The sequence below is a fragment of the Pelodiscus sinensis genome, chromosome 2, assembly GCF_049634645.1.
Source record: "Pelodiscus sinensis isolate JC-2024 chromosome 2, ASM4963464v1, whole genome shotgun sequence".
In the NCBI taxonomy this organism is placed as follows: Eukaryota; Metazoa; Chordata; order Testudines; family Trionychidae; genus Pelodiscus; species Pelodiscus sinensis.
This window is the reverse complement of record NC_134712.1, coordinates 196762823-196790798: the sequence shown is the minus strand read 5'-3', so window position 1 is coordinate 196790798 and position 27976 is coordinate 196762823. Positions and strand designations below refer to the sequence as shown.

At 43.0% G+C, this 27976-nt stretch overlaps 1 protein-coding gene across 1 annotated transcript in view; it reads right to left on the bottom strand.

The window, feature by feature from the left end:
- SKAP2 (src kinase associated phosphoprotein 2) overlaps positions 1-27490 on the bottom strand; it is a 158691-nt gene extending 131201 nt beyond the window's left edge. The window contains exons 1-3 of the mRNA XM_075922173.1: positions 27198-27490; positions 10761-10866; positions 6801-6826 (exon numbers count right to left, since the gene is read on the bottom strand). Of these exons, the coding sequence (XP_075778288.1) occupies positions 6801-6826; positions 10761-10866; positions 27198-27246 (181 nt within the window). The 5' untranslated portion in view covers positions 27247-27490. The remainder of the gene's footprint in view (positions 1-6800; positions 6827-10760; positions 10867-27197) is intronic.
- Between the last annotated feature and the right edge of the window lie 486 nt (positions 27491-27976).

The following is a 27976-nucleotide window of genomic DNA, read 5'->3' as shown; positions in this document are numbered from 1 at the left end:
AAATGTGTATCTCTGAAATCCAAGTTTCTTTTAAATTATAAGTCTCTTAAAAATACAAGTTAATGATTTATTGAAAGCAAAATAAGTTAAATATACCAATTAGAAATTTAATGCTCTGTTCTTCGTCTTGAAAAGGTGTTTTATTAACTTAACATAAATCCTGTATGGAGATTTCAAACCAATTCATGTAGATTTAAAAACTTATCCACATAGAAAAAACATTCTAACCACTGTTGTCCTGGTTGTGACTATTTTCTTCCACTACTTGATCTGAGGAAGTGGATCTGGCCCACGAAAGCTCATCATCTAATAAACCATCTTGTTAGTCTTTAAAGTGCTACATAGTCCTGTATTTTGCTTCAGCTACACCAGACTAACACGGCTACATTTCTATTACTGTTGTCCTTTGTGTGAGAATGTACTTTATATTGGAAATACAAGTAACTCTGAAATATGTAACACCCAGAAAATATACCACTGACACTGAAACAGAGGGAGGACTAACTCTGAACACATTTGAGTCTATATTAAGCAAGATCTTTTGTTTTTTTGTTTAAACCAAGTGCTCTGTAGTTCACACTGCAGCCTGAAATACAGTCTTTAACTCACAATTCCCAGGTACAATAGGGTCTCTCATTTTGGCATCATAGATCACCCAAGATTCTGGAGCACCAATGAAAAACATCTACAGTGCTTAAGTTTATGCACGACAAGATGATTTAACAGTAGAATCAGCTTTAATTCTCAGTTTCTTGGCTTTGGTGGGCTGAAAGAATTAGGAGTCTGTTCTGTTAACATATAGTGATATTGATCCCTGAAGTTTTATACATCAAATGTATAATAAGCCTTCATGTTAATTCTATAGAATGTTCTGCATCTTTGGATAAGCCCTTGTAATCCTTTTCCTACTTTTCATCTTTCCCTAACCAGACCATGTATCAAAGCCAGCGTACTACTGACGGAGAAAGACTGGAACAGACAGCATTTGAAGCTATCAATGCTACTCCTTAACCAGTCAAAGGAGTCAGTGTTGAGCAGCACAAGCCATTTTCTCCCCTTTGCAGGTGCTAAGAACCTGCAAATATATCTGAAAAGCATAAATAAATTAAAGGAAAGGGTTCAGCTTGTATTTATGTAACAGAAAGCTGAACTACCAAGCAACAATGGGCATCAGGTAAATGTATCCAATACAATTTGAAGACATAATTGAAAGCATTACAGCCTAATCAGACATCTAAAAGCAAAGCATGCTCAAATGAATTGTCTGTAGACTCATTAGCTAGCAGCTATTCCATTACAATCACACATAATGTCAGTAGTGCCCTGAGCCTATGCCAATGACAATAGCATAAATTTTGCATCTCATTTCTGTGGTCATAAAATTAACGATCAGTTTTAAAATACTTCTTTCTAAAAGTTATTGCACAAAGAAAAGACATGAATGTGTCTCTGTTATATAGTCATGAGGCTAATTAAGGAGTTGATGTTCATTAATATTGTTTCTTGTTTCCCCAGAACAGCATTTGATTTATCCTGGAACTTTTTTTTAAGTTTAATTAATGATTCACTGTTAACAGTTATTAAAAAAGAGTCATATTCTCTCATTTCTGCAGTTTAACTCACCACTTAGGCTTGACCGTACAATCAATAGTTTGATTTGTCCAAAATAATAGGTACTGTACCTGATCTATTCTTATTAAACACCATCTTTTCAATTACAGTATATTAATTTATTGATGTTCTGAAACAGCACATGCCAAAGGGGAAGATAGGTGTGCAGAATGGCAAGTGGAGGAATTAGACATTCGACTCCTGTTATGATATTAAGGGCTGCACTTTAATTCCCTGTATTCTGCACTGAAAAATTCCACCAAGCTCAGCTGACATCAGCTGAATATTATGAACAAGACCATACTATTTGAGAAAGATCTGGTAAAAATACCACTTTTTTCACAATTTGTTTTCATCTGTTATTACTTGTTTGCAGCAATGAGCTCAAAAACATTAAAGATGTTAATCCATAAGGGAAACCAAACATCAAAATATTGCAGCCTCTGCTCTTAAAATAGACTCAGTCGGGGTAGGTAATAATTTTTGTCAAAGTCCAAATTCCTTGGTCAAGGTCTAGTCAAACTCCTGACTCCAGAGAAAATAATAAAAACCATCCGTAAATAAATACAACTATTGTGAAGTCCATACAAAAGTGGCTGGTGATTTGGATTTCTGTCCACCTATTTACTACCTCTGTTCTAAACACACTATTAATAAAACATCATTGGGGGGGAGCAAGGAAATTGCTCCAACTTAATCTTAAAGCACATAAAACACTTAAAGGAGGGCAGGCAAGCAGCTGCCTCATTCCCGCTTCTTTACTACTCCAGAAGGCCCAAATGTGTCAAGCTGAAATGAGTTCCTTTTCCCCAGTGTCCAACCACCATTGCTGGAAAGGCTATTGTACCCAGCAATCAATAAATGTAATATTCCCAATCCAGGTACATTAGCACACGAGTGGTTAAAGTTACTTTCAAGCTAAAGTTTGTGCACTTTAGTCCCTTGGTTGTTTTGTTAATTTTCAATAGAACATCAATGAGAAAATGACCCAATCTACCTGTCACCCAAGTGGTTCCTTTGACAGGAAGTCCCTCCACACCTACTGTGACATGCAGCAAACTGATAAAGTATGTGCATTAATGAGCCTGAATCAATTGTCTACATTTTGATATCAAGTGGTAATTTTAAACATCCAATGAATTCCTAACTAAGCTTTACAAAACCAAAGAGACATCTACATATTAAGAACTACAGAAGCAGTATGAAGTTGATAGGTGAATAAGTTTAAACATAAAGAATCAAAAAGCATTAGGAAAGTCTGAAGAAATGAATAGAAATATTTAAGAAACTCTCTCTGAAATTCCTCATGTAAAGTTCTCCCAATGTCTCCAGATAAATTCTACTAGGAGATAGTATCTGGGATGTGAAAATGTTGATGGATTGCTTAGGTTGGCAGGGAGGAAGGGAGATACTAAGAAGTGGGCTTAAAATGGAAAGCAACTGCCAACCAGCACTATTTAAAGAAGAGTGATAGAAATGTAGCCGTGTTAGTCTGGTGTAGCTGAAACACAAAATTCAGGATAGAGCACTAGAAATAATGTTTTGTACACAAGTTGATTCTTTGGCCTTTTCTTCACTGCATGCAAGCCTCATGTTTAACACCACCACCCTGCACTTGCTCAAGCTCAATATGTAGTTATGCTATCAAATCCTGTTGGCATATATCAGGATGATCCTTGGTCCTCTAAAATCCTACTTGGCCCAGATATTGTGTTATTAGGGATATTAGGGAGTGTGGGGGGAGGCCTGACACTGTTGCCACCCATGCCAGGCCCTCCGGTAATGCCCTAGGTTGCATCACTTGGGGGAGAGGGCTTTAGGGAAGGGTTGCCCTGCAGGGAGAAGGCAGAGCAGAGGCAAGGAAAGGGTGGAGAGGGGGAGTGCTCCAAGCCCCACACCTCCCAGGGATGACCCTGCATGCACTCTTTCCACCTGCATCCAAAGTAGATGAGCATGAATATGCCATGATGGTCTACAAGATCCTGCACCTTTTCCTGTTAATACACTTATTCAATCCAGGTGGGAGGAATATACATATTGTTCCTTTTGCCCACCCTCATCATGCCTGTGTAGTTTGGGAGCCCATCCATTCAAATATTCCTAAAATAATTGTAGGATGTATTTCCAATTTTACGAGTCTGGGGATCACACATTATTAATGGCCTTGCTAACGTCAATGACCATTGCACCATTCCAGGGTGGAATTTTGGGAGGGAGCGAGCTCACCAGCCAGGTGTGAGAGGCATGCACGGAATGCAAGTCCTTTCCCCTCACTCCCTTAGTATCCAGGGAACAGGATGAAAAGCAAGCCGCACCCTGGAGCGTATGGCTGATTCCCCCACTACCTTTCTGAAATTCCGCACTTGACTCCTTGCCCAGAAGTGGTTCTCTGCATAGAGGTAATCTTCCATTACAAACAGCATCAACTCAATCCATACTTCCACATGGAATCAGTAGTTGTTGTTGTGCTATTCCTAACCATAATCTCCTGCCCCAGAAAACCCTGCTACCATCTCCTAATGGCAGCTTATATAGAAGCAAAAAAACAAACAACAACTAAAAACAAAAACCACACCACTATCTCAATAAAAAACAATAGTTCTCAGGGCAGTCATTACAGCAAGCAGGAACCATATCTCAGCACATGGCAGAACACCAAACTGCTAACACAAGTGTGGTATCTAGGGCCCATTATACTGTCAATGGTGCTTCTGCCAACTTTAGCATTATTTTTAGCATGAGTTAAAAACAAAGTTCTTTTAAGCTAAACATTTTGGCAGCCAAAATATTGATTCCAATTATCTCAAACATAGAATGCCAAAAACCATAATAACTCTCAATCATCATCAAAGTTCAGGCTTCTAACTCATGCAATCACGAGATCTCTCTATTGGAAAACTTAGAACAGGTCAGACTGAGTGTGATTGCACACTTTTTGATGCATATACAGTTCTAAAGGGCTGAAACACAACAAGAGTCAATAAAAAACTACCACCTTCAGATCTTACAGGAAAACCCTATGAACAACAAAACTCTGCCTAAGCTCCCTCCTGGTCTTATTATTTCTTAAGTAAAGAATAAAAAAATTCTAAGAAAAGGAGTGTGTTTTGGACATTAATCCCGTTTATATGTGCTGTCTGGAGAGCAAGATAAGGATTCTACACGTTCACAATTAGCATTATATCCTAACTATAAGAGCCAAAGTAAAATTAGGTAATTAAATATTTTCACTTTGCAGCTCACAAATGCATCTGGAATTTCTATATAGATGACATGTTTAAAGTTTGATCCATTTGTACAATTCACCAATGTATATTTTCATGGCTTTTCATTTTAGTTACATTGAAAGAAAACTAAATGTCAAAATTTACAAGCTGTATCACATGCAGTTCTAAGGTCTGATCCTAAGAGGTGCTCCATGGGGAGTAAGAGCATTCAAGGCAATGCTGTTCTTCTTAAAGGTTGTATGTACTTTCAACAAGGCACATCAAATACATTCACCACTGATCAGAACAGATAAGAAGCATATGGCAACCCATGCAAGCTGAATTCTTCAAGTGATATCTTCCTCGGGACTAAAAAAATCTCATCTCAGAATTAGCTGAAATATGTTATAAGTTTGTTTCAACTTAGTTTTAAATAAACTCAAATAAATAGGAACTCTGGTCTTATTAACCCGCTCACTGTTTTATCATTGAGCCTACCTAAAGAATCTGAAATCTTCTAGTTGGTATATACACATTTGGAAGTTACACATTACAGTACATACACTACAATGTTAAAATATGCTTTACAAAAATCTGATCATGTTAAATTGAACAATGATGCCATGTAGTTTTAAAATAAAGCTAAGATATTTTAATATAAAGCCAAGACATTAATAAAAAAATACAAATTTTGAATGTATTTTCTTTCCTTTCCATTTACTCCTGATGAAGACAACCAAAATGTGATTTTAACTTGAGTGGAAGGATTAATGTAAAATATAAAGTTGGGTAATTTAATTTAAAGTTGTAAGTGCAAAGTATTTATTTAGATTTTGCAAAACCCAGCTGATTCCAGAAAGTTAAGAGCCACCACTGTTTAAATGGAAAATAAAAGATATATATTTGTAATTCATTCAAATTATTTTAAAAAGTCTGCGGTCTGATTTTACCTGTAAGTTAGCTTTTGCCTTCCTAGCTGAAAAGCTGGTTTATAGAAAGTGTCAGAACACTCTCACATTATCAGTTGGCACTAATATTAGTTACACATTAATATCTCCTGTCTAAGGATAGAAGGTACCATGGTTCTGTTTTCTGCAAAGAGTACAGCTTCGCAAAGGCTCTTTTGACCTCACATTGTGACCCTCATACCAGCATCCACAGGCAACAGGTCATGACCTCACGAATTAGCATCATGGAAATAAGGGCCATTTCAGGTTTAGTTACAGAACAGAACAGTGTAGCAATACACTCTTCAGTCTTTTCTCTTTCTAGCTGCACTGTACAGCTTTAACTCCTCAAGAAGACAATACATAACACAAACTTCACTTTTCATTACTAGCACTCTAAATCTTGTTCTCCTCTGCTAAAAGTATGATTGCCCTGCTACAAATGAAAACATTCATTCAGAATGGATCAAAAGTCAATATCATATAGTCGTTAAATCAGCCTATTAAAAAGTAAGAGATATCACTGTAGAAGTGAAGACTTTAGAATCTATCCTTGACAAAAAAAGATCAAATAAATGATCACTATTAATGTGATTACTGCCAAAGTAGACTGTTTTGCGTACACGTTCTATGAGAAAACATGAATTGTATAGTTCTAGACAATATCGAGTTTTCGTTTATTAAGTCATCTATATTTAAGACATTCTATTTATATTAAATTTAAATTCTAGCTACATTTCTAAACAAGACTCTTTATTAGTAAACTTCTTCCTATGGTGCATTCATGAAGTTAGTTATTAAATGAGTGAGATATTAGCACACAAACTTTGAAGCACAGATTTTCGGAAGCTTTTAGTTGTTTTGCTCAGCAGGGGGAGCTAGCATCCTCATCCTTGAGAGTCAATCAATGCACAAGCTAGAGAGTTGAATGTAAATGCTTTTAAATACATGTTCAGTAAGTTTATTCAACTAAGAGTCTGTCTGTAAGCAAAGTATTTAAGTCATACCACAGGGAAATAACATATTTTATATTTACCTTTATCCTGGAAATCTTGAGGGTAACTGCAGGGGAAGGAGAAAAAAAAAGACAATATAAAGCAATATGCATTTGGAAAGTCTTGCTATGTAACAAAGCCAAATACAGAAAAATTATTAGTACCAAATAACAGTTTTGTGCCACACAAGTAGTGCTGCTGCAAATGTATGTCACAAATTTTCACCTTTATTTTGAAAGCCTTATCCTCCATGCCTATATTAAAACATTTAATCAGGTCTTCTTTCAGTGTTTTTGAACTTGTGAGCATAATTATCATTTTAAAGCAATTTCATGGTATAGTGACAAATAAAAAACTTCAGTTAAAACAGATTCAGGTGAAATAATAAAAATACTTTTTTTAAAAAGATGTTAATACATTTGATCAAATAGCTTATGGTAAGCATATTATATAACATTTACTTTTCCATTATCTTCCCAAATATTAATACCATATTTTAAAATATCCCTATATAAATCAAAGACATTTATCAGAAGTTACATACCACAATCTTTTACATGTTTTATAATGAACACACTGTGACTCACCAGCAAAGAAACAAAATCTGGATTTGTTTTGAATATTTTAGCAGGATATAAAAACCAAAATGGATATACATAATCTATTTGTTAATTAAGATATTGATAAGCATTTACATATAATAGTTCTTTAAATACATATTCATGGTAATCAGGGCTTTAAAAAGTTACTCAACTCTTATACAGAATCATACGTCTATACCTCTTATACCAAGAGATATGTCATACCTATATAGCTGCTGTAAACTTTTAAACTATGTTAATTATAACAACATACATGATATGCTGAACAATGCAAGAGAAACTTCGTGTACATTCATAAGAAATGGAGGAGTAGAGTTTGGAACATGTTTTACTGTGGAAAAATACACATGCATTGCCATCTCCCTCAAAGTCATGACCCATACAACATACATGAACAAAACAGTTGCAGGGTGCAGTGACGCATTAAGATACAAGGATAAATAAGTAAGGAAAAGTCATTGTTATGTATGGCTTTAACTGGAATCTCAGGAAGCTTGAATTTGAGTAGGTGCAAAAACAGAAGCTGATTAGAATGACTGGCAAGTAAGGGATCTTAACAGCTGCATTTTTGTATGGACCAGAAAAGGTAGTGCAAGTGTCAGTAAACCCAATGAGGTGACGATTAAAAACAATGAAAATAAGACTCAAGGAGGCCCTGAGTGAGAATCTTAGAAATGTAAGCAGAGGGAAAAAAGGCTAAATCTAAGAAACATTGTACAGGCAGTCCCCGGGTTACGTACAAGATAGGGACTGTAGGTTTGTTCTTAAGTTGAATCTGTATGTAAGTCGGAACTGGCGTCCAGATTCAGCCGCTGCTGAAACTGGCCGCCAGTTCTGACTTACATACAGATTCAACTTAAGAACCCCAAGCTTCCCCAAGTCAGCCGCTGCTGAAACTGATGAGCGCTGATTCCAGGAAGCCTGGGGCAGAGCAACTCTGCCTCGGGCTTCCTGTAGTCAGCGCTGGTCAGTTTCAGCAGCGGCTGACTTGGGGACGCCTGGGGCAGAGCAGCTGGGGTGCTGCTGGGTTGCTCCAGTACCACCGCTCCTCGGCGCTACTGGACCAACCCAGCAGCACCCCAGCTGCTCTGCCCCAGGCGTCCTGATTCAGCCACTGCTGAAACTGACCAGCAGCGGCTGAATCAGGACCTGGGGCAGAGCAGCTGGGGTGCTGCCGGGTTGGTCCAGTAGTGCCCAGAGGGGGTGCTGCAGGACCAATCTGCAGCGCCCCAGCTGCTCTGCTCCAGGGTCCAAAACAAAAGCCTGGTCTGCTGGGGGGGGGGCACACTATCCGTGCCCCCCCCCCCAAGCAGACCAGGGACACGGGGAGCAGAGCAGCAGCGGCAGCGGGGTGCCACGCCTCTGAGGCTTTGCTCTGGCAAAGTCTCAGAGGCGCGGGACCCCCCCGGCCCCCCGCGGCTGCGGCTTCAGTCCCGGTGCCTGTGGTCTGCTGGGGACGGTCCCCAGCAGACCACAGGCACCGGGTCTCAAGCAGCAGCAGCGGCGGTTCCCGCGCTTCTGAGGCTTTGCTCTGGCAAAGCCTCAGAAGTGCGGGAACCCGCCCTGTGCCCCTGGTCTGCTGGAGACGGTCTCCAGCAGACCAGGGGCACCGGAGCAGCTTACGAATGGGGCTCTCTCGCCCCGGAGCTCGCAGGTAGCAATCCGCTACCTCGACCTCCGGGGCGAGAAAGCCCCGTTCGTAAGTGCGGATCCGACATAAGTCGGATCCGCGTAAGTCGGGGACTGCCTGTATAGAAAATAGCAATGTTTGTACACCGCCTAGATGAGGCAAACTGGTTGGAAGAATCAAAGATGACTCCAGCAAAGAGACATTATGAGGCATGGATGATAATTAGAACAGTGAAGTTAGCAGTGATAAAAGGTGGAAATGGGAGAATTTGGAAATAAAGATAAGGAAATCTTGGGCTCCATTAGAAAAGCTTCTGTTCGCTTTAATTGGAGTCAGGATTTCACTGAAGGAGTTCAGTTACTTGCATGCTGAGTCTCAGTCCATAAGACAAGACCCTCAGGAGAAAACAGAGGTAGGACTGGATAGAAAGAAACAAATCAGAAGTCAAGAGTCATCTCTAGAAAAGACAGTCAATAAGATCACATAGAATAAGTTGTAGAGAAAGACCACCAGAACTTAGGACAGAGGCCTCAGGAATCCCCAGAGAAAGTGGGGGAGAGAGAAGGGGAGGACTGACCATCAAAAGATATACTAAATGAAGAGAACGGTGTAGGGGAATCTTAGATTATAAACATTTGGGAGCTGGTTCTGTATCTTCCTCATTAGAACAGCACTGAGTACACTGTCACCACTCAGTTACACTATCACTGACGTCTGTAAAGGAGTAGGTCATGAGTGCCAAGGGATGGATATCAGGCAGGAAGGAGCAATCCCTGTGAAAAAAAAGCTATGGAGAGGCTGAGGAGAAGAGTAACAAGCACAAGGACATATCCTAATACAAGATATAATATACTGCAAAATAGATTATTTTTTCCAGTATGTGTAAAACTAGGGCCAAATCCTCCTCACCCATATAGTTTGACTGAAGTTAGAGGATATATCTAAGGGTACGTCTACACTGTGTGGCTATTTCGGGATACTCCGCATTTACATAAGCCGACTGGTCTTTCAAAATATTTTTCAAAATAACAGGCATGCTATTTCGCTATCCCGATAAACCTTGTTGCACGAGGTTTAAGGGATGGCTAGAAATAGCGCATTATTTCAAAATCTGGCACTGTGTAGATGTGCCAAATTTCAAATTTCAAAATAGATTTGAGATAAGATATGCAATTTGTATGGCGCAAATTGCTTATCTTATTTCGTGTTCAGGGTGCTGTGTAAACGCAACCTAGGTCTCAAATCATGCTGTCTGAAACAACATTAAGATGACAGCTTTGTCTGGTTTACACTGCACTTAACAGTTTTTCATTATCAGTTTAAAGTAACTTGTTACTTAAAATTATTTTCGGTAACTGTTAAATTTTCTAGCGTAGACAGGGCTAATGAGAGAACAGATTAAAGGAAATAGAAGTCAGTGGATGTAGTTATTTCAACTTACATCAACTGAGACGCTAAGCCAATGAAAATAATCGTTTAACTACAGCAAGCACCCTGAAAAAGTTCTCCCAAAACACAATTTTTTATGTTTTAAAGAACTCATTAGTCAGAGGAAGATAAGCCCTGATCCCACAAAGGAATCTATACCAGTAGACACCTGATGCCACCATTTCCCACTTAAATAAATTGAATCCTGGGGTGATTCAATTGAATCAAAAATATAGACCCCTTTGCAGAGTATCCATATAAAATTCCTTGCTAAAAACAGAATAGTTATCAAAAGAGCAACAAGTTATTACTAATAAATTCAAATAGTAAAGATAACTTACTTAGCCTTCACCTCTTTTATCTTCTTAATAAGAGCATCCTTTTTCTCCTTTGCTCTCTTGGATAAATTTTCTCCTTTTAGGGTATCAGATATAAATGTGTCAACATCTAAAACACACACACAAAAAGTTACACATTATAGAGTGAAAAGGGATAAATGTTCTGAAGATAAAAATCCCCATAATAGATTGTTCTGATATCATCACTTAGGAACAAACTTATTTTTCAGCCCTATGCATAACGTAGTAGAAGTACTTCAAACTCTAAAATGGATAAATTTGTTCTTTGCCCTACTTATGCTTAGTGCAGCAAATGCTGTTCTGACATTTGGCATCATTAAGGGTGAGTCTGCACTGCACCCATAGCTCAAAATAAACTATGCAATTTGAGCTATGCAAACTGTGTAGCTTATTTTGAGTCTATTTCGAAATAGCTTATTTCAAAATTTGGCTCTAACACAGCACTTATTTCGAAATAAATCACTATTCCAAAATCTCCCTTATTCCTCATGGAATGAGGTTTACAGGGTCAGCGGAATAGTGAGCCCATTATATTTCAAAATAACAGGCACACTCAAAAGATATGGAATAGCTATTTTAGGATAACTCTGGTATCTCAAAATAGCGGCGCAGTGTAAACATGCCTAAATGAACAAGAATTACACAAGACTAAATAAAGCAGGGTCCTATGGCAAATACCTTCTACCACTTATGGTACAAAGCTAAAACAGAAACATTATTTTATAACTAGCCACTTAGCCCGTCATAAAACGGGATTTTCATGTCTTTCCTCCATGTCTGTCTTCTCTCCTGAGCCTCCAGTCTCCTGCTCTGTGTCTGTCTGTCTGTCTGTCCTCCTCCTCCGCCGCCTCTCTCTCTCTCTCAGCTCTCCTCCCCCTCCTGCCTCTCACTCGGAGGACCGTGGAGTCTAAACGGCCGTTTGGGCTCTGCGCTTCCCGTGCTGCCTGGGGAGTGCAGGGCCCAAACAGTCCCTTGTGCCACTTGCTCCCATGCGGCGGCCCAGGTGAGTGGCGCAGAAGTCAGCCAAGCGCCACTGTGGGAGGCGAAGCGGGGCAGGGCGGTGACGTTCACGGCCAGGGGGTGGGGCCTGGAGCTGCTATCACACCGCACATCACCACCCCGCCCCTCCTTCGCCTCCCACTGTGGTGCTCGGCTGACATCTGCACCGCTCAGCCAGGCCGCTGCCGGGGAGCCCAAATGGCCGCTTGCTCTGCTTGCTCCCCCGTGGTGGCCCGGCTGAGCAGCGCAGAACTCAGCCGAGCGCCACGGCGGGAGGTGAAGGACATGACTCAGGCAACAGCGCCACTCAGAGGGAACAGCCAGCATTTCAGTGTTACAGAGTCTCAGATATTGGGCTACTATATATATGATTTTAAATTTCAAAAAAGTGGCTGAGTCCTTTACAATTTTATAGCAGAACCAGGGTAGGTCACTACAGATATGGATCAGTTGCTGATTCCTTATAAATTCAATTTGCAGATGTTTATATGTTGCCATTGTGCCCTGTATTTGGGCTAATATCAAAGGCCTGCTCCTGCAAATAGTTATACATGTGCTTAACGTAACATAATTGGAACCCTCAGAAGTCAACAGAATTACTCATGTGCTTATAGCACTTGTGCACTTGCAGAATCAGGACCCAAGTTGTAAGCTGCAATTAAAAATGTAAAAGTTTAACCAGTTAACCCAGGTGTGGACATTAACTGTCCCGCAGGCCAGAACCAGTTCACCAGGGTTAGTCCCTGGTGGGCTACCGTCACTTAATTTACCTGTGCCTCTGCAGGTACAGCCTTAATTACAGATCGCTGCTGGCCAATGGGAGCTGCAGGAAGCAATGTCCAGGTATGCACCGCTTCCTGCAGCTCCCATCATCCAGGAACGGTGATCTGCGGCCAACAAGCACTGCAAGCGCCCACACTGAGAGGTGCAGGTAAGCAGCAGCAGCCTGATAGGTGCTAACTCTGCCATTTTATTGCCCACTCCTGGATTAACCAATAAGATGATGCTTATTGGTCTCTGTTAAGGGTTAAACTTTGCTAGGGTGCGCAGGGCCAGGAGCCCTCCAGCATCTCTCCTCTATCTCTACATCTCCAGGTAACACGTTTAACTGTGTAACATACTATTTTTATGCATTTTTACATCGCTAGCTGCAATGCATTTTTTTTGTTCTTAAAGCAAAAAATGAATTCATTATATTATTTAGAAATGAACTGTTTAAAAGCAATATTGCTTTGTTGTATGAGAATTTTTTCCCACTCCAATCAAGGAGGCTTGATAATTTAAAAATTAATATTTATTTCCCTATTCTTTTAGTCTCAAAATGAATATCTTATTTCATATTGAAAAAAACTGTATTTTATTTACATACTGACTTTAATAGACCTAATCCTTCCATCTTTCCTTGGGTAAAGCTCCCAGTCTACTTCAGTGGGTATCCCTACTCCTGCATAATTGGGCTCAAAAGTCTCATTTTTAATTGTACCAGAACTAGATAATCTGAACTTTCAATGCAACTTAACTAGCAGCATTCCAAACACTTACATGTAGCAGCACCAACTCCAACTACACTGTTGTCAGGTTAGCAAGTTCAACCAATATAAGGCTCCAAACTAAAAATTACCTCACATGGTATTCCAACCCAACAGCCATAATATATGTGACTTGTGGATATAAAGGAATGTCAATGAAAGGGCTTACTGTGGTTTTGATGCTCAGATTTGATTTCACAGATTTCCATAACCATAGTTACCATGGAAAAGCTATTAATATCACACCTAAATTGGTATGTCTATGTCTTATCTGAAAATTACTAAATTCAAACAGCAGTTATGTTAAAAACTTTGCATATTTTCAATATGCACAAAGACGGTCAAATTCTCCCCAATCTCCCATTCATATGCAACTCCACTTAAATGAATAGTACTGCATGCAAGTGAAGTAAGAATTTAGCCCATAAGATGATAGAGTGAGTACTCACTGTTTCAATACCCTTATGTTGGTTCGCACAAAGTAAGGTTAAGATTGGAGCAGTTTTAGTCTGTAGGAGAGTTAGTTACAGAATATAAAGCAAATATTCTGCTTCATTATTTTAAAATAAAGACATTGCATTTAAATTCCCTAGCTTCAGTATTTAATTCCCTATTTTAAACTTTCTTCATAATGAAAATTTAACTGAGCATGATGCACTTTGCATTTTGTGCTATAGCAGAATAAATTAAGACAAAAAATTATTGTTGAAAAAAGTAGTTTTGTCACTAGAAAACAAATATAGCCACCGCATTTTTGGAGATTTAGATTAGAATACTATGCGGCAAAATCTTGAATCTGTAAGGTTTTTGGATGTCTAAACAAGTGTTTTTTTCCCCAAGAGGTTAATAGCCCTATCCATCTCATGTACCAGAGCAGCCTTCAGAGTAGCTGAAGTCTTACTCCTGAAATGCTCCTTCTGCACAAGGGCAGACACAAAAACCCAATGAGTTACTGTAGTTGCAACTCCCCCAGGCTCAACCATAAAAATGTTAGCATCACTTTGCCCTAGAATCTGGACCCATTCAGAAGCTCCAAGGAGGCTGCACCTCTTCTTCTGAAGTACAATTGGGATGCTGTCCTGAGGTAGATTCCCATGCAGTCAAAGGGCCTGATCCTGTTCCATTTAAAGCATCAACATAATATCCAATGACTTCAAACAGGAGCAGCAAGTGTTCAGAAATTCTCTGAATCAAATCCCAAAGGTTCTGCTGTGTGCAGGGAAAGGAAGAAATGGGTTTGGTGGACCCTTTGCCTTCTATAGATTTACTCAGGCCACATGTCAGCAGCTTTGAAGTTCTATTTAAAAAGCAATATGCAACGGCCCAGTGTCGCTGGTCACTTTTGTAAACAGAAAGTGATGTTTACATTGTAACCTTTAAACCCTCATTGGATTCATTACAGCAGTAGGCCTTTGGAACCACCAACTAAACTCTGCAGACCACCATACTCTTTATTGAATTCCAAACCCAAGCAAAAATACCATCATCCAAGTCACTTCTTATCTGTCAAATGTGTGTTATAATTACAGAACAACAAATACCACTTTTGTCTTACAGTGGTTCTCAACTTATTTATCATTATGGGCTTCAGGAAGCAGGGCAGCAGTGGATCCTGCCATGGGGAGCTGGCCAATTGCCCTAAACCCCCACCACACAGTTTCACTGGATCCCCTCCCCAGAGCTTGCAGGGCCAGACCCTCTCCCTAGAGATTGTGGGGCCAGATCTCCTCTCCCGAGTTTGTATGGCCAGACTGCTTGCCTGTACATCTTGGGTCCAGGTGGCTGCCCTGACCTCAGATCCCTGCCGTGCAGGGTGGGCCAGCAGCCCCGACCCCACTGGGCTGGCGTAGGGCAGCCAGGAACACAGACCCTGCCACATGGGACAACCTTTAGAATAAAGCTGAGCTGGGCTGCAGCTGTGTGCTAACTGGGCTGCATGCGGGCCCGTAAGCCACTGCTTGAGATCCGCTGACAGGCTATGCAGTGTACCTCCAACTTTGTTGGGAACGAATGTCCGTACTGTAGACATAATACATCCTTTTTAGAGGAACTTAGAAGAATGTGAAAACAAAGATGAAAATACAGCTTGCAATCTCCTAACAATGCAAAAGCAATGTGCAACCTATATTCTCATTGTTAAGATTTTGCAAAAGTCAATGAAATTGTGACAAATCTGCGGTTTGTTCATTACAGCAATGACATGGAGGGAAGAGCTTTCCCAAGGGGATAACAGCTCTCTCCTTCCTGAAGGCTTGCAAGGTAGCTAGCTTCAGATAAAGTAACCCACAGTAGATACTATTCACCTTACATCATTGTTCATCCTATGCACAGAAGAAAAATCGAGTTTCATTCAGAGGAGCTACAAAAGAGTCATCTCAACTATATGGCACAAGTGCCCACAGTATCTTACCAAATACGTGTCTTCCTTTACTATTGCTGTTGATATTTGTGGGCAGAGCTGACAAACAAATGTTCTGCTCAAGTGCAAAACAAAAATTCCAAATCCCTCTATAGGCTGAAACTCTCTAAACCAGGACTCCTTGGTCCGGCAACATCCACAGTCCAGAAGGACCATGGATGTTGCTGGACCAAGTTGCCCTGGTCAGGGCTGGCCTTAGGGAAAATGATGCCCTGGGCGAACTTGTGTTTTGGTACCCCTGACCCTTGTGAGCACAGCACACCCCATTTCCCCTGACACCCTTGGGCTCCCCAACCCTGGCACCCCTATCCTGTGCTCTCTTTACCCCTAACCCCTGTATTGTGTCCCCTTTGCCCCAGCCTCTGCACAGTGTCCCCTTCATCCCAACACCTATACTTTCCTCCTACCTGTGCCTCCAATCTCAGTCCTGTGCGTCCAGCATACCCTGCCATACTGCCCTTCACCCACTTTGCCTAGCAACACCCATGCCCAGTAGCCCCTCACCCTCTGGCTACAGTGCCCTGGACATGAGCCCAGTTTGCCCAGTCCTAAAGCTGAGTCCTAAAGCCAGCCCTAATCCTGGTGGAAAGCCAGAGGCAGCAGCCCTGTGGAAGCAGGGAGCCAGCCAACCTGGCTGCAGGGGGACCAGTGGCCAGGAGCCCTGCAACCCAGAGTACCAGTGGTGGGGCAGCAGTCAGGCACAATGGTGCTGGAAGCCCCGGCAGTGGGACAGATCTGGCAGAGCCAGGAGTGTCACGTCAGCCGTGGCAGAGCTGGTGGGGCCAGGAGCCCGGCATCACAGCAAGCTGCTGGAGCCTGTGTCAGGGTGTAGGGGCAGCAGGTGGTATAAGGGGGAAAAGACATTGCCTTCCCAAACTGCATGGCTCCACTCACACTCTGCCCCCAGGGAGAAATGTTGCTGCCTCCAGCACCCACCCTCCACAGTGCTGAGGCTGGGGAATCCAGCTGGGAGGTAGGGTGCAGAAGTGGGCTGAGGGTGGGGAGTCTGGGCAGGTTGTGGAATTGCGAGTTCTGGGCAGCAGGGAGAGTGCAGGAGCAGGGTGGGGGGTATGAGGTCTCAGTGTGAGAGGGCAATGGAGATGCAGGGTTTGAGCATGGTGGGCTAGGGGGTACTTAGCTGGCTCCGTGCACCCCAGTGCTTCCAGGAACTGCCCCCTGCTGATTCTGGCCAATGGGAGCAGTGGGGAAAGCCTCCAACAAGCACTTTCCTGCGCTGCCATTCCCCCAACCGGGACTAGAGGGGGCAGCAACAGGAGGAGTCGCTTTCTCTGTATCTGGCTCACGAGGCCTGGGGCTCCCCAACCCCACCAGAAGGTGATGTTCTAACTATGTAGGTGGGGAAGCAGGGCTGGAGCACCAGCATAGGCTCCTCACTGCAAGAAGGGGCAGCAAGTCCTGAGCCTGCAGTCGACCTGCAAGATGGTCACGGACAACTGGTCATGGACCAGTCTTTGAGAACCTCTGCTCTACTAGGATGTTAAGGCAAAAACCTTATACACGCTCAAGTCCCGTGCCAGTATCACACTATAGCATATTTAAAAAGTTAACCCATACTCAGACCTTTCAGCTATCCATGATTATGTTTGCAGTGTTGTGGTAGCTGTGTTGGTCCCAGGATATTAAAGAAGCAAGGTGGATGAGGTAATATCTTTTATTGAACTAACTTCCGTTGGTGAAAGACAAGCTTTCAAGCTAACAAAGAGCTTTTTCATTTCTGAGAAATGTACTCAGTCTCATAGCTACATACAAGCTGCAACACACTGTTTACTGTAAGTACTGTTATGTGTTAGCTACTTGCGCAAAACAATTTATTCCACCTTTTAGCTCTGATGTTCTGAGTACATCTCCCAGACCAGAAGAAATTGGCTCTCACATCTACAGAGTTTGGTCCAACAAAAGACAGAAGAAGTGGGTGAGGCACACTCTCTCACGATTAAATAGAATATTCTGCATTTTGGTCAAATCTTCCTTTGTTGCACAGCTCCACAAAGACAGGCAATGCGACACAGACACAAGAGATATACTCTTCTGCTGAACACTAGCAGTCTAGAGCAGCATTTCCCAAACTATGGGCTGCAGCCCGGTATTGGGCTGCGGGAAAAAAATACCAGGGTCCAACGTGGCTGCCAGGGCTCCCAGATGCCTGTGCAGTGCTGGGTTCCCCAAGCCCTCAGCCAGGCTGGGTGGATGCAGCCATATGTTTCAGGCTCCCAGCAGAGGCACAGTGAGGGTTATCAGGTGAGCTCTTATTGCTGGCTGTGGAAGGAGGAAGAGGGGTTAGATATGGCCCGTAGGGTCAGGGCAGAGGAGCTGCCCGGGGGAGATAGGGAGGGGAACCGGCCGGCAGAAGCAGGGCTGGCCGGGCGGGGGGGGAGAGGAGGGCGGGAGCAGTGGGGCTGGCCAGGGGAGATTGCGGGGGAACCGGCTGGCAGAAGCAGGGCTGGCCGGGGAGGGCGGGAGCAGTGGGGCAGGCCAGGGAAGATTATGGGTGGGGGGGGAATGGCTGGCAGAAGCATGGCTGGCCGGGGGGGCGGGAGAAGTGGGTCTGGCCAGGGGAGATCACGGGGGGAGGGAGGGCGAGAACTGGCTGGCAGTGGCAGTGAGGTTGGCTGGGGGAGATCGCAGGGCTGGCTGGGGAACCAGCCAGCGGAAGCAGGGATGGCGGGGGCAGCAGGGCTTTCCAGGAGAGCTGGCGGGGCTTTCCAGGGCTGGGGGGGACAGCGGGGCTGGCCTGAGGGGGGGGGGGGGGAGAATCGGCCAGCGGGGAGTGGGACAGTTCAGGGTGCATGCAGATCCTGAATAAAAATGTAAAAGCAGTGTCTTTTAAATATCCCCACTGCTGACAGCGAGGTTTAAAGGCACTGCAATGTGTCAGAATGGAGAGAACTTGGTGAATTCACCATCCGGAATGAGAATAGGGATAAAAAAATTCCAAAGATGGTGTCAGCTTTCTGAAAATAAATGAACCACTTTTCAATACACGATGTAGTGGTGCAGGGTTTTATTGGATTACAGGCCAGTTTTCCAATCCATATTCTCTTAACTTGCTGGTAAGAATGTTGCGGATGGCCATATCAAAAGCTTTGCTAAAGCTGGCCCTGGGGGTTTTGGGAGAACCAAAAACAACATATTTGCATATTTGTCATTTGCTTAATGAATATGCAAATGAATGTTACCGGTCCTCCGAAAAGTCGTGAATGAATTTACTGGTCCCTGTGTCAAAAAGTTTGGGAACCTCTGGTCTAGAATAAAGTGCTCTGGGCTGGTATCCAGGAAGCCTGGAAATCTAAGCTCATCTCTTCCAGTTACTGCTGTTTATATTTCTATGCATTCCTTTGAATTGCCGCTGGAGTGCCAGAGCACCATTCCGCATGGCTTTGAAGGCTGGGTAGGATCCAGCGCCACACTCCAGGTGGCACTAAAGGACTGATGTCCCTCGGCCCTGCCCCCTGGGTGTAGATTCAGCCCTCCTTTGCCCCAGGGCCCACAGAGGCTGTCGGCCCCACTGGGTGCAGGAGCAGGCTGGGGTGGGGGTTCTGGGCAGGAGGGAGGGTGTGTGGGTCTGGGCATTGGGAGTGCAGGGAAAGCCTCCTGGTGAGCAGTTTCCTGCACTGCCATTCCCCAGCTAGGGGACAGGAAAGCAGCAGCAGCACGTGGATCTGCTCCATCCCCTTCAAAACTGGCTCTTCCTCTCCTTAAAGCAAGAAACTGGCACTGGTGCTCCAACCTCAGGATGTGGCAGGGCTCCCTGCTGAGGGGGAGGTGTAAGCCCAGAGCCTGCAGCCCATCCGCAATACCACACTTTGAAAACCACTGACTTAAAAGATGCTTGAGTTAAAAGTATTAGAGAATATGCAATGAGAATATAAAGGTCCTGGATTTAACTACTGCTGACATGTGGGAATTCCTTGTCTTTGTACATGATTACATTGCTATTTATCCAATTTTCTTTTTAAAACAGCCAGTTTAATTCACACAGTGAGAATGCAACTTTAAACCCTGTTTTCCAAGAGAAACTGTTATAATTTGTCAGTGATTGTGAGACATAGGTACTTTTCAGTCATTATTGTCACACGTTCTAATTGCTTCCATCACACCATGACAGACTAGAGAGTAAGAAGTGTGCACATGCTATCTAATCCATATTTCTGCAGCAAGAAAAGCCAGAGTTCCTCTGCTGACAGTTTATATATTTAACACTATAATTACAATGATGAATAGACAGAGAAACTATTCCACATCACTAAGTTACCTAAAAATAGTTAACATACAAGCCCTGAAATAATTAAATATAAACAGTAGCAAAACAAACTATCTTAACTTTGTTGAAATACTCCAGAGAAAAATTATTTGTATGCTGATGTGAATGGTAGATATAGAACTGACAGATCTAGCTGATAAGATCTGACTCGTAAAATGATTCTGTCAATAAAGACTACAAACTGATAGAGAAGGTTCAGAGGACTAAAATGTGGTACAGTCTAGCTCATTTGTAATTAATCAAATGGTTTATTTAGTTTAAAACTGAATCGCCATTAGATATAACCAATTAAAATGTTGACATTTGTGTTTATATTTATACCTTGAGTAGACACGTTTAAATAAGAGTTATTTTTGTTTGCAATTGTCAACATAAACATTCAGCAAGCATTTGGGCATTGCCATATTTCAGCGTCTACACAGACTACTTTTGGGATTTTTCAGTTTTTGGGGAAAAAATACAAACAAAAGGCCCACTCCTTGAAAACCTCGTTCATTTGAGCAGTCAGTGCCATCTGTCGAGTTCTATGAGGCTAGTAGGATTATTCTTGTGCACGAAGACTACACACAAAGTTTTTTGAGATTCAGCTAAGAAAACTGTATAAAAACAAGAAAAAATATAAAAATATACAAATCACAAAAAAAATCATGTCTGAACATGCAACGAGTTTGCAGCTCTGCAATGGTACAGTGTTTTATCAATATTTCAAACCCATCATAGCTGTTTGCACTGACTATTATTAAATGGAGTAACTTTTTGCTGACCTTGAAGTAAGCATATTACCGGAAATATACTTTGGAAGTATGACCAGCTTCAGATGAACAGCTAAGTATCTCTTAGTAATAGTGGGTCTAATTTTAGGAAGCAGTTTAAGCAAGCTGACTTCAAAATTTGCACAGAAATCTACTGATACATTATCTTTAAACATATTTCCTGTCAGGCAACATACTCTGTAGCTGCCTGTCCATTTGTGCTATATATCATGAACTACAAAGCATGCAACATTTGCTCTTTTCCCTCAAAAGGAAGGCTGTTGGATGGTGTGGAAAATTTCTTCCCAGAATTCGCTACATAAATATTGGGTCACACTGATCATGCTACTTGTCATGTTTTGGTTAACATCAGTATTTATATAGAAACAATATATGTGTTGCAAAAGGAAAATTAAGACAGCCTTGAAACTGTAAGACAGCTAGCCAAAAACAGTGCATTGGTATAAATTTACAAGTATTTAAACCTTTCTTTGCCACATAGAATTTTTTTATGGGCAGTCCAGTTGTATCTTAAACCACAGTAAAAAAAACATCTTTCTTTATTACTGCCAACATAAAATGAATATATTGATAAAATAAACAACCCTGCAATTCCCCTCATGATTTACAGAGCAAAAGCACACCTAAATTGCTCAGATCCTCAATTGAAATCAAACACCTAGGACACATCAAATAAATTATATTCAGGACAAAGTTCTAATCTCACCATATGGATACTGAAACATTTCCTCCTCCACATCCCACACTCCTCAGAGATGACTGAAGATAGGCTCTAAAATATTAAGGAGGTCTTGAAAAGCAGCACACTAATACGAAGTAAGATCAGCTTACAGCATGATTCCAAATGAGCTACAGTAAACAATCTTAAGGATTAACCTAAGATTTACACAATATGCCACATTATATTGCATCTATTGTAGTTTGATGACATATGATTAGAAAAGAAACGTAAACTCAGTCAGATGAGAAAGACAGTTTGTCTTTTTCAATTAACGCAGAGTGAGAGTAATGAGTGTATAAAAAATAGCCTATGCCATTTTTATCACCCATATGACACTTATTCTCAAATTTATGGCAGACACAATTGAACAATGTTTCAAAGCACTGGAGGCTATTTCTTACCAGGAATGCTTGTACAGGGCTTTTTACCTCACTGTTTCTTGTCCCCAATTCTAGTACTATTTAAAGACATATTAAAAGCTTCCAGTTTAGTTAGACATGCATATAACCCTGTGATTCTTCTTCTGTGAACATTAATTTCAGCAATATCAACCTGAAATGAAATATTACAATAAATAATAGTATGGATGTTTATGTTTTAAAACTAATGTACAAAAATTACTCTGAGTTTTGGTTTAGGATAGGGACGGAAGAGAGTATGTCAGACATGCCCCTTCCTTTGGAGCCTGAAGCACCCTCCTGCACCCCAAGTGCCATATCCCCAGCCCCAGCCCAGAGCCCATATCCATAGTCAGATCCCTCACCTCCTCCTGCATCCAGCCCCTTGTCTCAACCTACAGCCCCTTCCTGCATTTTGAACACCTGAATTTGGTCCCACACCATGGTCTTGGGGGCCCTGCAAAATCTAATAACCTCGGGGCCACAAAAGAGTTAATCTGGCACTGTTAATTACTTCTACAATTACAGAGGTTTGCAATGTAGTATCCAACAAATATTTCATAAAGTCTTCTTTGTTACTTTTTAATAGGTACTTACACTGCTTATTCTAATCCTGATCATCATTAGTATGAGACACAGATCACTTATGCAATGCATGGGAAAAATAAGATCTCTTCAAAACTGAAAAAGAATAATTTTCTTCCCTGACTAAAATCCCCATTACCCAAAACATGTAAAAAACCTCAGTGTACCATTTAGCCAGCATAGAGAACGAGGCTAGTGTCCTATGGGAAAAAATAGTATGTTTATATGAACAGAGACAATACCATACAGCACACACTGGGGTGTATGGGGGAGGAGATGGTGCAACTTCAGCTCTAGTATTCTCTAATGTTCAAAGTGTTCAGCTATCAACTTTGCAATCTAAATAACTTTTAACACAACTTGTTTGTATATGACTGTATGAACTATTGGTAAGACAGGGCATACTTGTCCCACAGTGGTACCACAAGTGTTAATTCCAACCTTTGGACTGAAGAGGCCACGCCCCTTCAGTCCTGCTGGGCATGCTCCAGCTGGAGCCCATGTATAAAAGGGAGAAGCCCAGCTCATCCAGGGTGAACTGCTGAAGAAGGAAGATGGATTTCATGGTGTTTCCCTGGGAACGGCTCAGGCCCTGAGTGAGGGAAACAAGGGATGCTTTGCCAAGGTGAACGCCCAGCTCCTGCAGATGCCCAATAGTGATGTAAAATCCTATTTAAATGGTTAACCAATTAAAGTGGGCATAGGGAGGCACTCCAGCTTAGCAGGAGCAGACACTCACCCTCACTAAAGGCAGACCCTGTCCACAGCAGGGCCTCTGCAGAGCTGGAGCAGCCCCCTGCACATGGCACTCAGGAAGCTGCTCCAGTCCCCACCAGTTAATGGTTAACCAGGACCAGTAAGTATCACCTGTTAAGGGTGATACATAGCGGTTAACCTTTCACATCCCCAATGCTCAAGGAGTTATGCAGCGGCTGAGAGCCACGCAGGCTGAGGAGACCAAGAACTTGGAGATGCCAAAACCATTGCCCAGGACCAGGGTAGGAAGTAGTACAGGGAGACTAGTCATTTTGGTGGATGATGTTAGTGTATTTTGGATGGATCCCCCTGCTGAGCCAGTGTGGAGCACACTTGCCACGTCTAAGGCCCTGAGCTGGGATCTTGTGGATCAGTGAGGGCCTAGGTCCGCCTACCACGCTTCCACCCTGGCCACTACTCCACACAGTCCTCAAAGAGAGGTCAGTTATATTAATTCTGGCCATTGGACCAAGCAGCTCTGAGGGAAAGGGTGGCCTGAGGTGATTCTTGCCATTTGGCCACACAGATCACTGAGAGGGCAGTACTATTAACTTTTGCCCCCAGCTAGGGGTTGACAATCTTTTGGCTCACAGCCTATCAATCAGCTGGTGGACTGCAAGACATTTTGCTGTTGTTGATGGTTTCTAGGCATGGCCCCCACAGCTCCATGTGGCCATGGTTTGCCATTCCCAGCTAGTGGGAGCTGCAGGAAGCAGCAGGCAGCACATCCCTGTAACCAGCACATTCCTGAAGCCTTCCCACAGCTCCCATGGCTGCTGGGATCTGAGGAGGGCTGTGCTGCAGACAATGTATTTTAGTAGTTAATTCATCACACTTAATCATCCATATAAATATAAACATCTGCATAGCCACACCACAATAACTCCCACGTTTTATTGCAACTATGTGACGCACCGACATAGTAACATTTAAATTAAGCCAGATGAGCTAGGACTATATTTTCCCATGAACTACAATTTTTGTTTTATTAGTTTTGGGGCCTCTTTAAAGTACCAAAAGGGACCTCTAGACCAGGCATATCAAACAGGCCTCTGGCGGGCCACATGCAGCCTGATCAAAATTTTTTTGTGGCCCGCCACTACATTTTTATAAAAGAATAAAGTGCGGCCCATTGGCCGTTCGGAGCACGTGGCCAAGTGCAGATCACAGCCGGCCAACTGGTCGCTCTGCACATGGCATCACAGTAATTGCTTATAGCGCTCTGCGCACGGCACCCAGCATGTGCTCACAGCTGGCCAGGCCACTCTGCGCACGATGCTTCAGAGACTGCTCACGGCCGGCTAGGTCGCTCTGCGCTGGGCGGTCCAGCACATGCTCACAGCTGGCTGCCACTCTGCACAGGCATCAAGTACCTGCTCAAAGCTGACTGCTGTGCTCACGCCACCCCAGGGCCTGAGAAAGAAATATGTGGTGATGGCTCCGGGACGCAGGCATTAGGTTGGGGAGGCTGGGAGTGCCTGGCTCTGGGGGAGGCATTGGGTTAGAGTGGGGGAGTGCCTGGCTCTGAGGGAGGGATGAGGCATTGGGTTAGAGCAGGGGAGGGGCTCTGGGGGAGTGGGTTAGAACGGTGGTATAGGAGTGCCTGGAACTGGGGGAGAGGAGGAGGAGATTTTGATAACATTTTGTTTTTTATGTATTTATTCCCAAATAAAATCACAAAATGCATATCAATTTTATATCAATAAATGTGTCAATTTTTTGCAATTGCATGATTATATGTTTATGCAAAATCTCAAACTTACAAAGTATCTGAAATTTTTACAGAAGCCTATTCTATTTGATTAACCATGGTCTATACTTGTTTTTATTTCAACAAAACAAATTATGTATCTCATAAAAAATTAAAAAGTACCTTACATTTATATTTAAATTAAAAATTATTTTATATGGGCAAATAACAATTTTACACATCAAATTATTGTATTATATTAAAACAAGACCTGAAAAATTATAAAAATACACCTAAAACATAATTTATAATAATAAATAATTACAACTTTCTGAAAGTACATTTTCTTTGGTGGCCCTGAAAGCTATCAGTTTTCATTTGTGTGGCCCTCAGTAGGCTTCAAGTTTGACATGCCTGCTCCAGACCAACCATGTTCCTCAAGAGATTTGGATGAGGTACCATTCAACTAACTGGTTAGGATACAAACAGGGTCAGTAATGATCAGTTTTACTATCAATTCATTCCAATATAAGTCCTCAATTGGCGGACAGATGTTTACACCACTGCTAGTATCCCCGGAGAGAAAAGAAGGGTGAAGTAACATGTTTTATTGGACCAACTTCCTTTGGTGACAAAGGGCAAATCTATACTACTGTGCTACATTGACACAACTCCACTGCTGTAGCATGTCCAGTGAGCTCTCCCCTCAGCAAAATTACTCCACCCATCAATGGGACAGTTTGGGGTGGCTGCCCCGGGGAGCCTATGGTGGCTGCCCCAACCGTTCTATGGATGGGATAGTCCCCCATACTGATGTTGTCCTATAAGGCCCAAGGAAGCCTAGGGGATTACCTATGCAGCCTGGCATGGGGCAGTAGCAGGGGTTGGGCCCCCCTGCTCCCTTCAGCCCTCATCACTTGCGGGAGCGAAAAGGGCACTCTGCTTCCCACTGCCACAGGGAAACAGAGTGACCTGTCTGGGAGATGGCAGAAGAGAGGAGCAAGCTACTGAATCGCTCTGCTTCCTGCAGCTTCTGCTGCCGTAGGAAGTGCGATGACCCAACCCTTGCTGTCACTACATACCAAGCTCCCCTGTAATTCCCCACATTGCCTAGCTTGGGAGAAGGAACTTCAGGGAAGGGGTACAATGGTGGCAGAGGGGGACAGATTAGAGGTGGGAAGAGGCAGAGTGGGGCTTCGGAGCAGAATGGGGGGTTACCCCACCACCTGCTAAGACGGCCCGAATTCCACCTCAGCAACAAGCATAAGTTATGTGAACATAAGATCATCTCTTGCCATCATCACACCAGTATGGATAGCACAAAGCAGGGGAGACTTGTTCATACTCCTGAATGACATAAGTTACATCAATTTGGTGGTGGTAGAGGTGTCCAAAGACAGATTTTGAGCTTTCGCAGATTTCTTCAGGTCCTAGAACCAACAGAGCTAACGAACTGTTAGTACCAGTAAAGAGGCCAGACACAAGACTAGCATGAAGAGTGAAGGATGTTCTCACACCCAGTTTCACTCTCCAAAATAAATGAAAGCACCTTATGGAGCTGTTGCAAGACAGAAAGTGGGAAGAGATGTATCCGTGTGCTTGTTGTCTGAATATTAATTGTAAGCATAATCTAAGCAAACAATGTGTAACAACAATGGAAAAAATCGTGAATAAGTATACACAGTATATATTGTGTGTGAGACAGAGGAAGTAAGAAGCAGACCTGTTCTTCCTCATTTCAGATGTACTGAAATAGAACACAAATAATTTGATTACACTCCTTTTATAAAACAAATAAAAAAGTGAATTGTAAACAGATCCTGCTGGGGAACTTTTAAAAACAGAAAAAATATTTGGGAAGGAAACAATTCAGAAACAAAGAGTGACCTGTTCGTCATTAAATGAGACACTAATTGCAGAAGCAGCACAAGCCCCTTGGGGTAAAGGGTTTTTAAAAATCTTACTAATGAAAAAAAACATTTTTGACATCACTGATCATTACCACCACGGACGCCCACCATGTCCTTTACTCTCCCCTTCCAATCACCAACACTCACCCCGACGCACACACGACCCTGGGAGTAGGTAGTGACAAGCACATACAGAAACGAATCAATCTATCCAGTCAACGAATCTAACCAATGCAGAATGACTCTTCCTTCCCTGAGATGCAACTGAAGCCCCCCCCCCCCCCCCCCAATGCCCCGACACTTCACCTCCACCTCAAACCCTCCCCCCCCAACTCGCGGGAGCCCCTCCCGGGTTACCTGCCAGGAGGCTGGCGATGTCCTCGGGGAGGGCCGGTGGGCTGCGCATGCTGAGGAGGAGGGCAGGCCAGGGGCAGCGGCTGGACTCGGACCCGGGAGGGAGGAAGTGACTGCCCCGCCCCCAGGCTCAGCAGGGGGAAGTCATTGAAACCTCAGGAGCAAAAGGGGGCGGAGCTACACACTACTCTCTTTTCTCCCCTCCCCTCCGAGCAACGCGGGCCGCGCATGCGCTTCCACTCAGACTCAGAGTCGAGGGTTTCTATAACCGCTGCGAGGCTCTCACTTAGCACCGCCCCAAACGGAGCCGGCACGCTCCTTATCACGAGAGCCACAACTGCCTCCATTTGTAATGTGGGCAGAACGTTCAAGCAGGCCTGAGCGGAGAAGGCGTCCCGCGTCCCGATGCCTGAATTAAAGATGGCGCCCAAGCCCAATCATTGGCCCGCTGGAACGGGCTTCACTCGCTGATTGGTTCATTGGCTCAGTGGGTTGTACATGCAACCTTCCCTGTGAAATGAATTGTATGAAATGTTAGTTGTACTGACTTCCTTAATAGGGATGTAAATACCCAGTAAAAAGTGAATTGATTAAACAATATAATTTTAAACATTTAATCTGTTAATCATGGAGGGCTGGTGGGTCCCACTGGCAGGAGTCCTGCCAGCCAGACCACAGAAGGGGAGCTGCTCTTGCCCAGCCAACCCCACCCAGACACTGATGACAGGCTGTTCCACTGCACCTTGGGGTGTTGAGCTGCTCTCTCCGACCTCACTAATGCT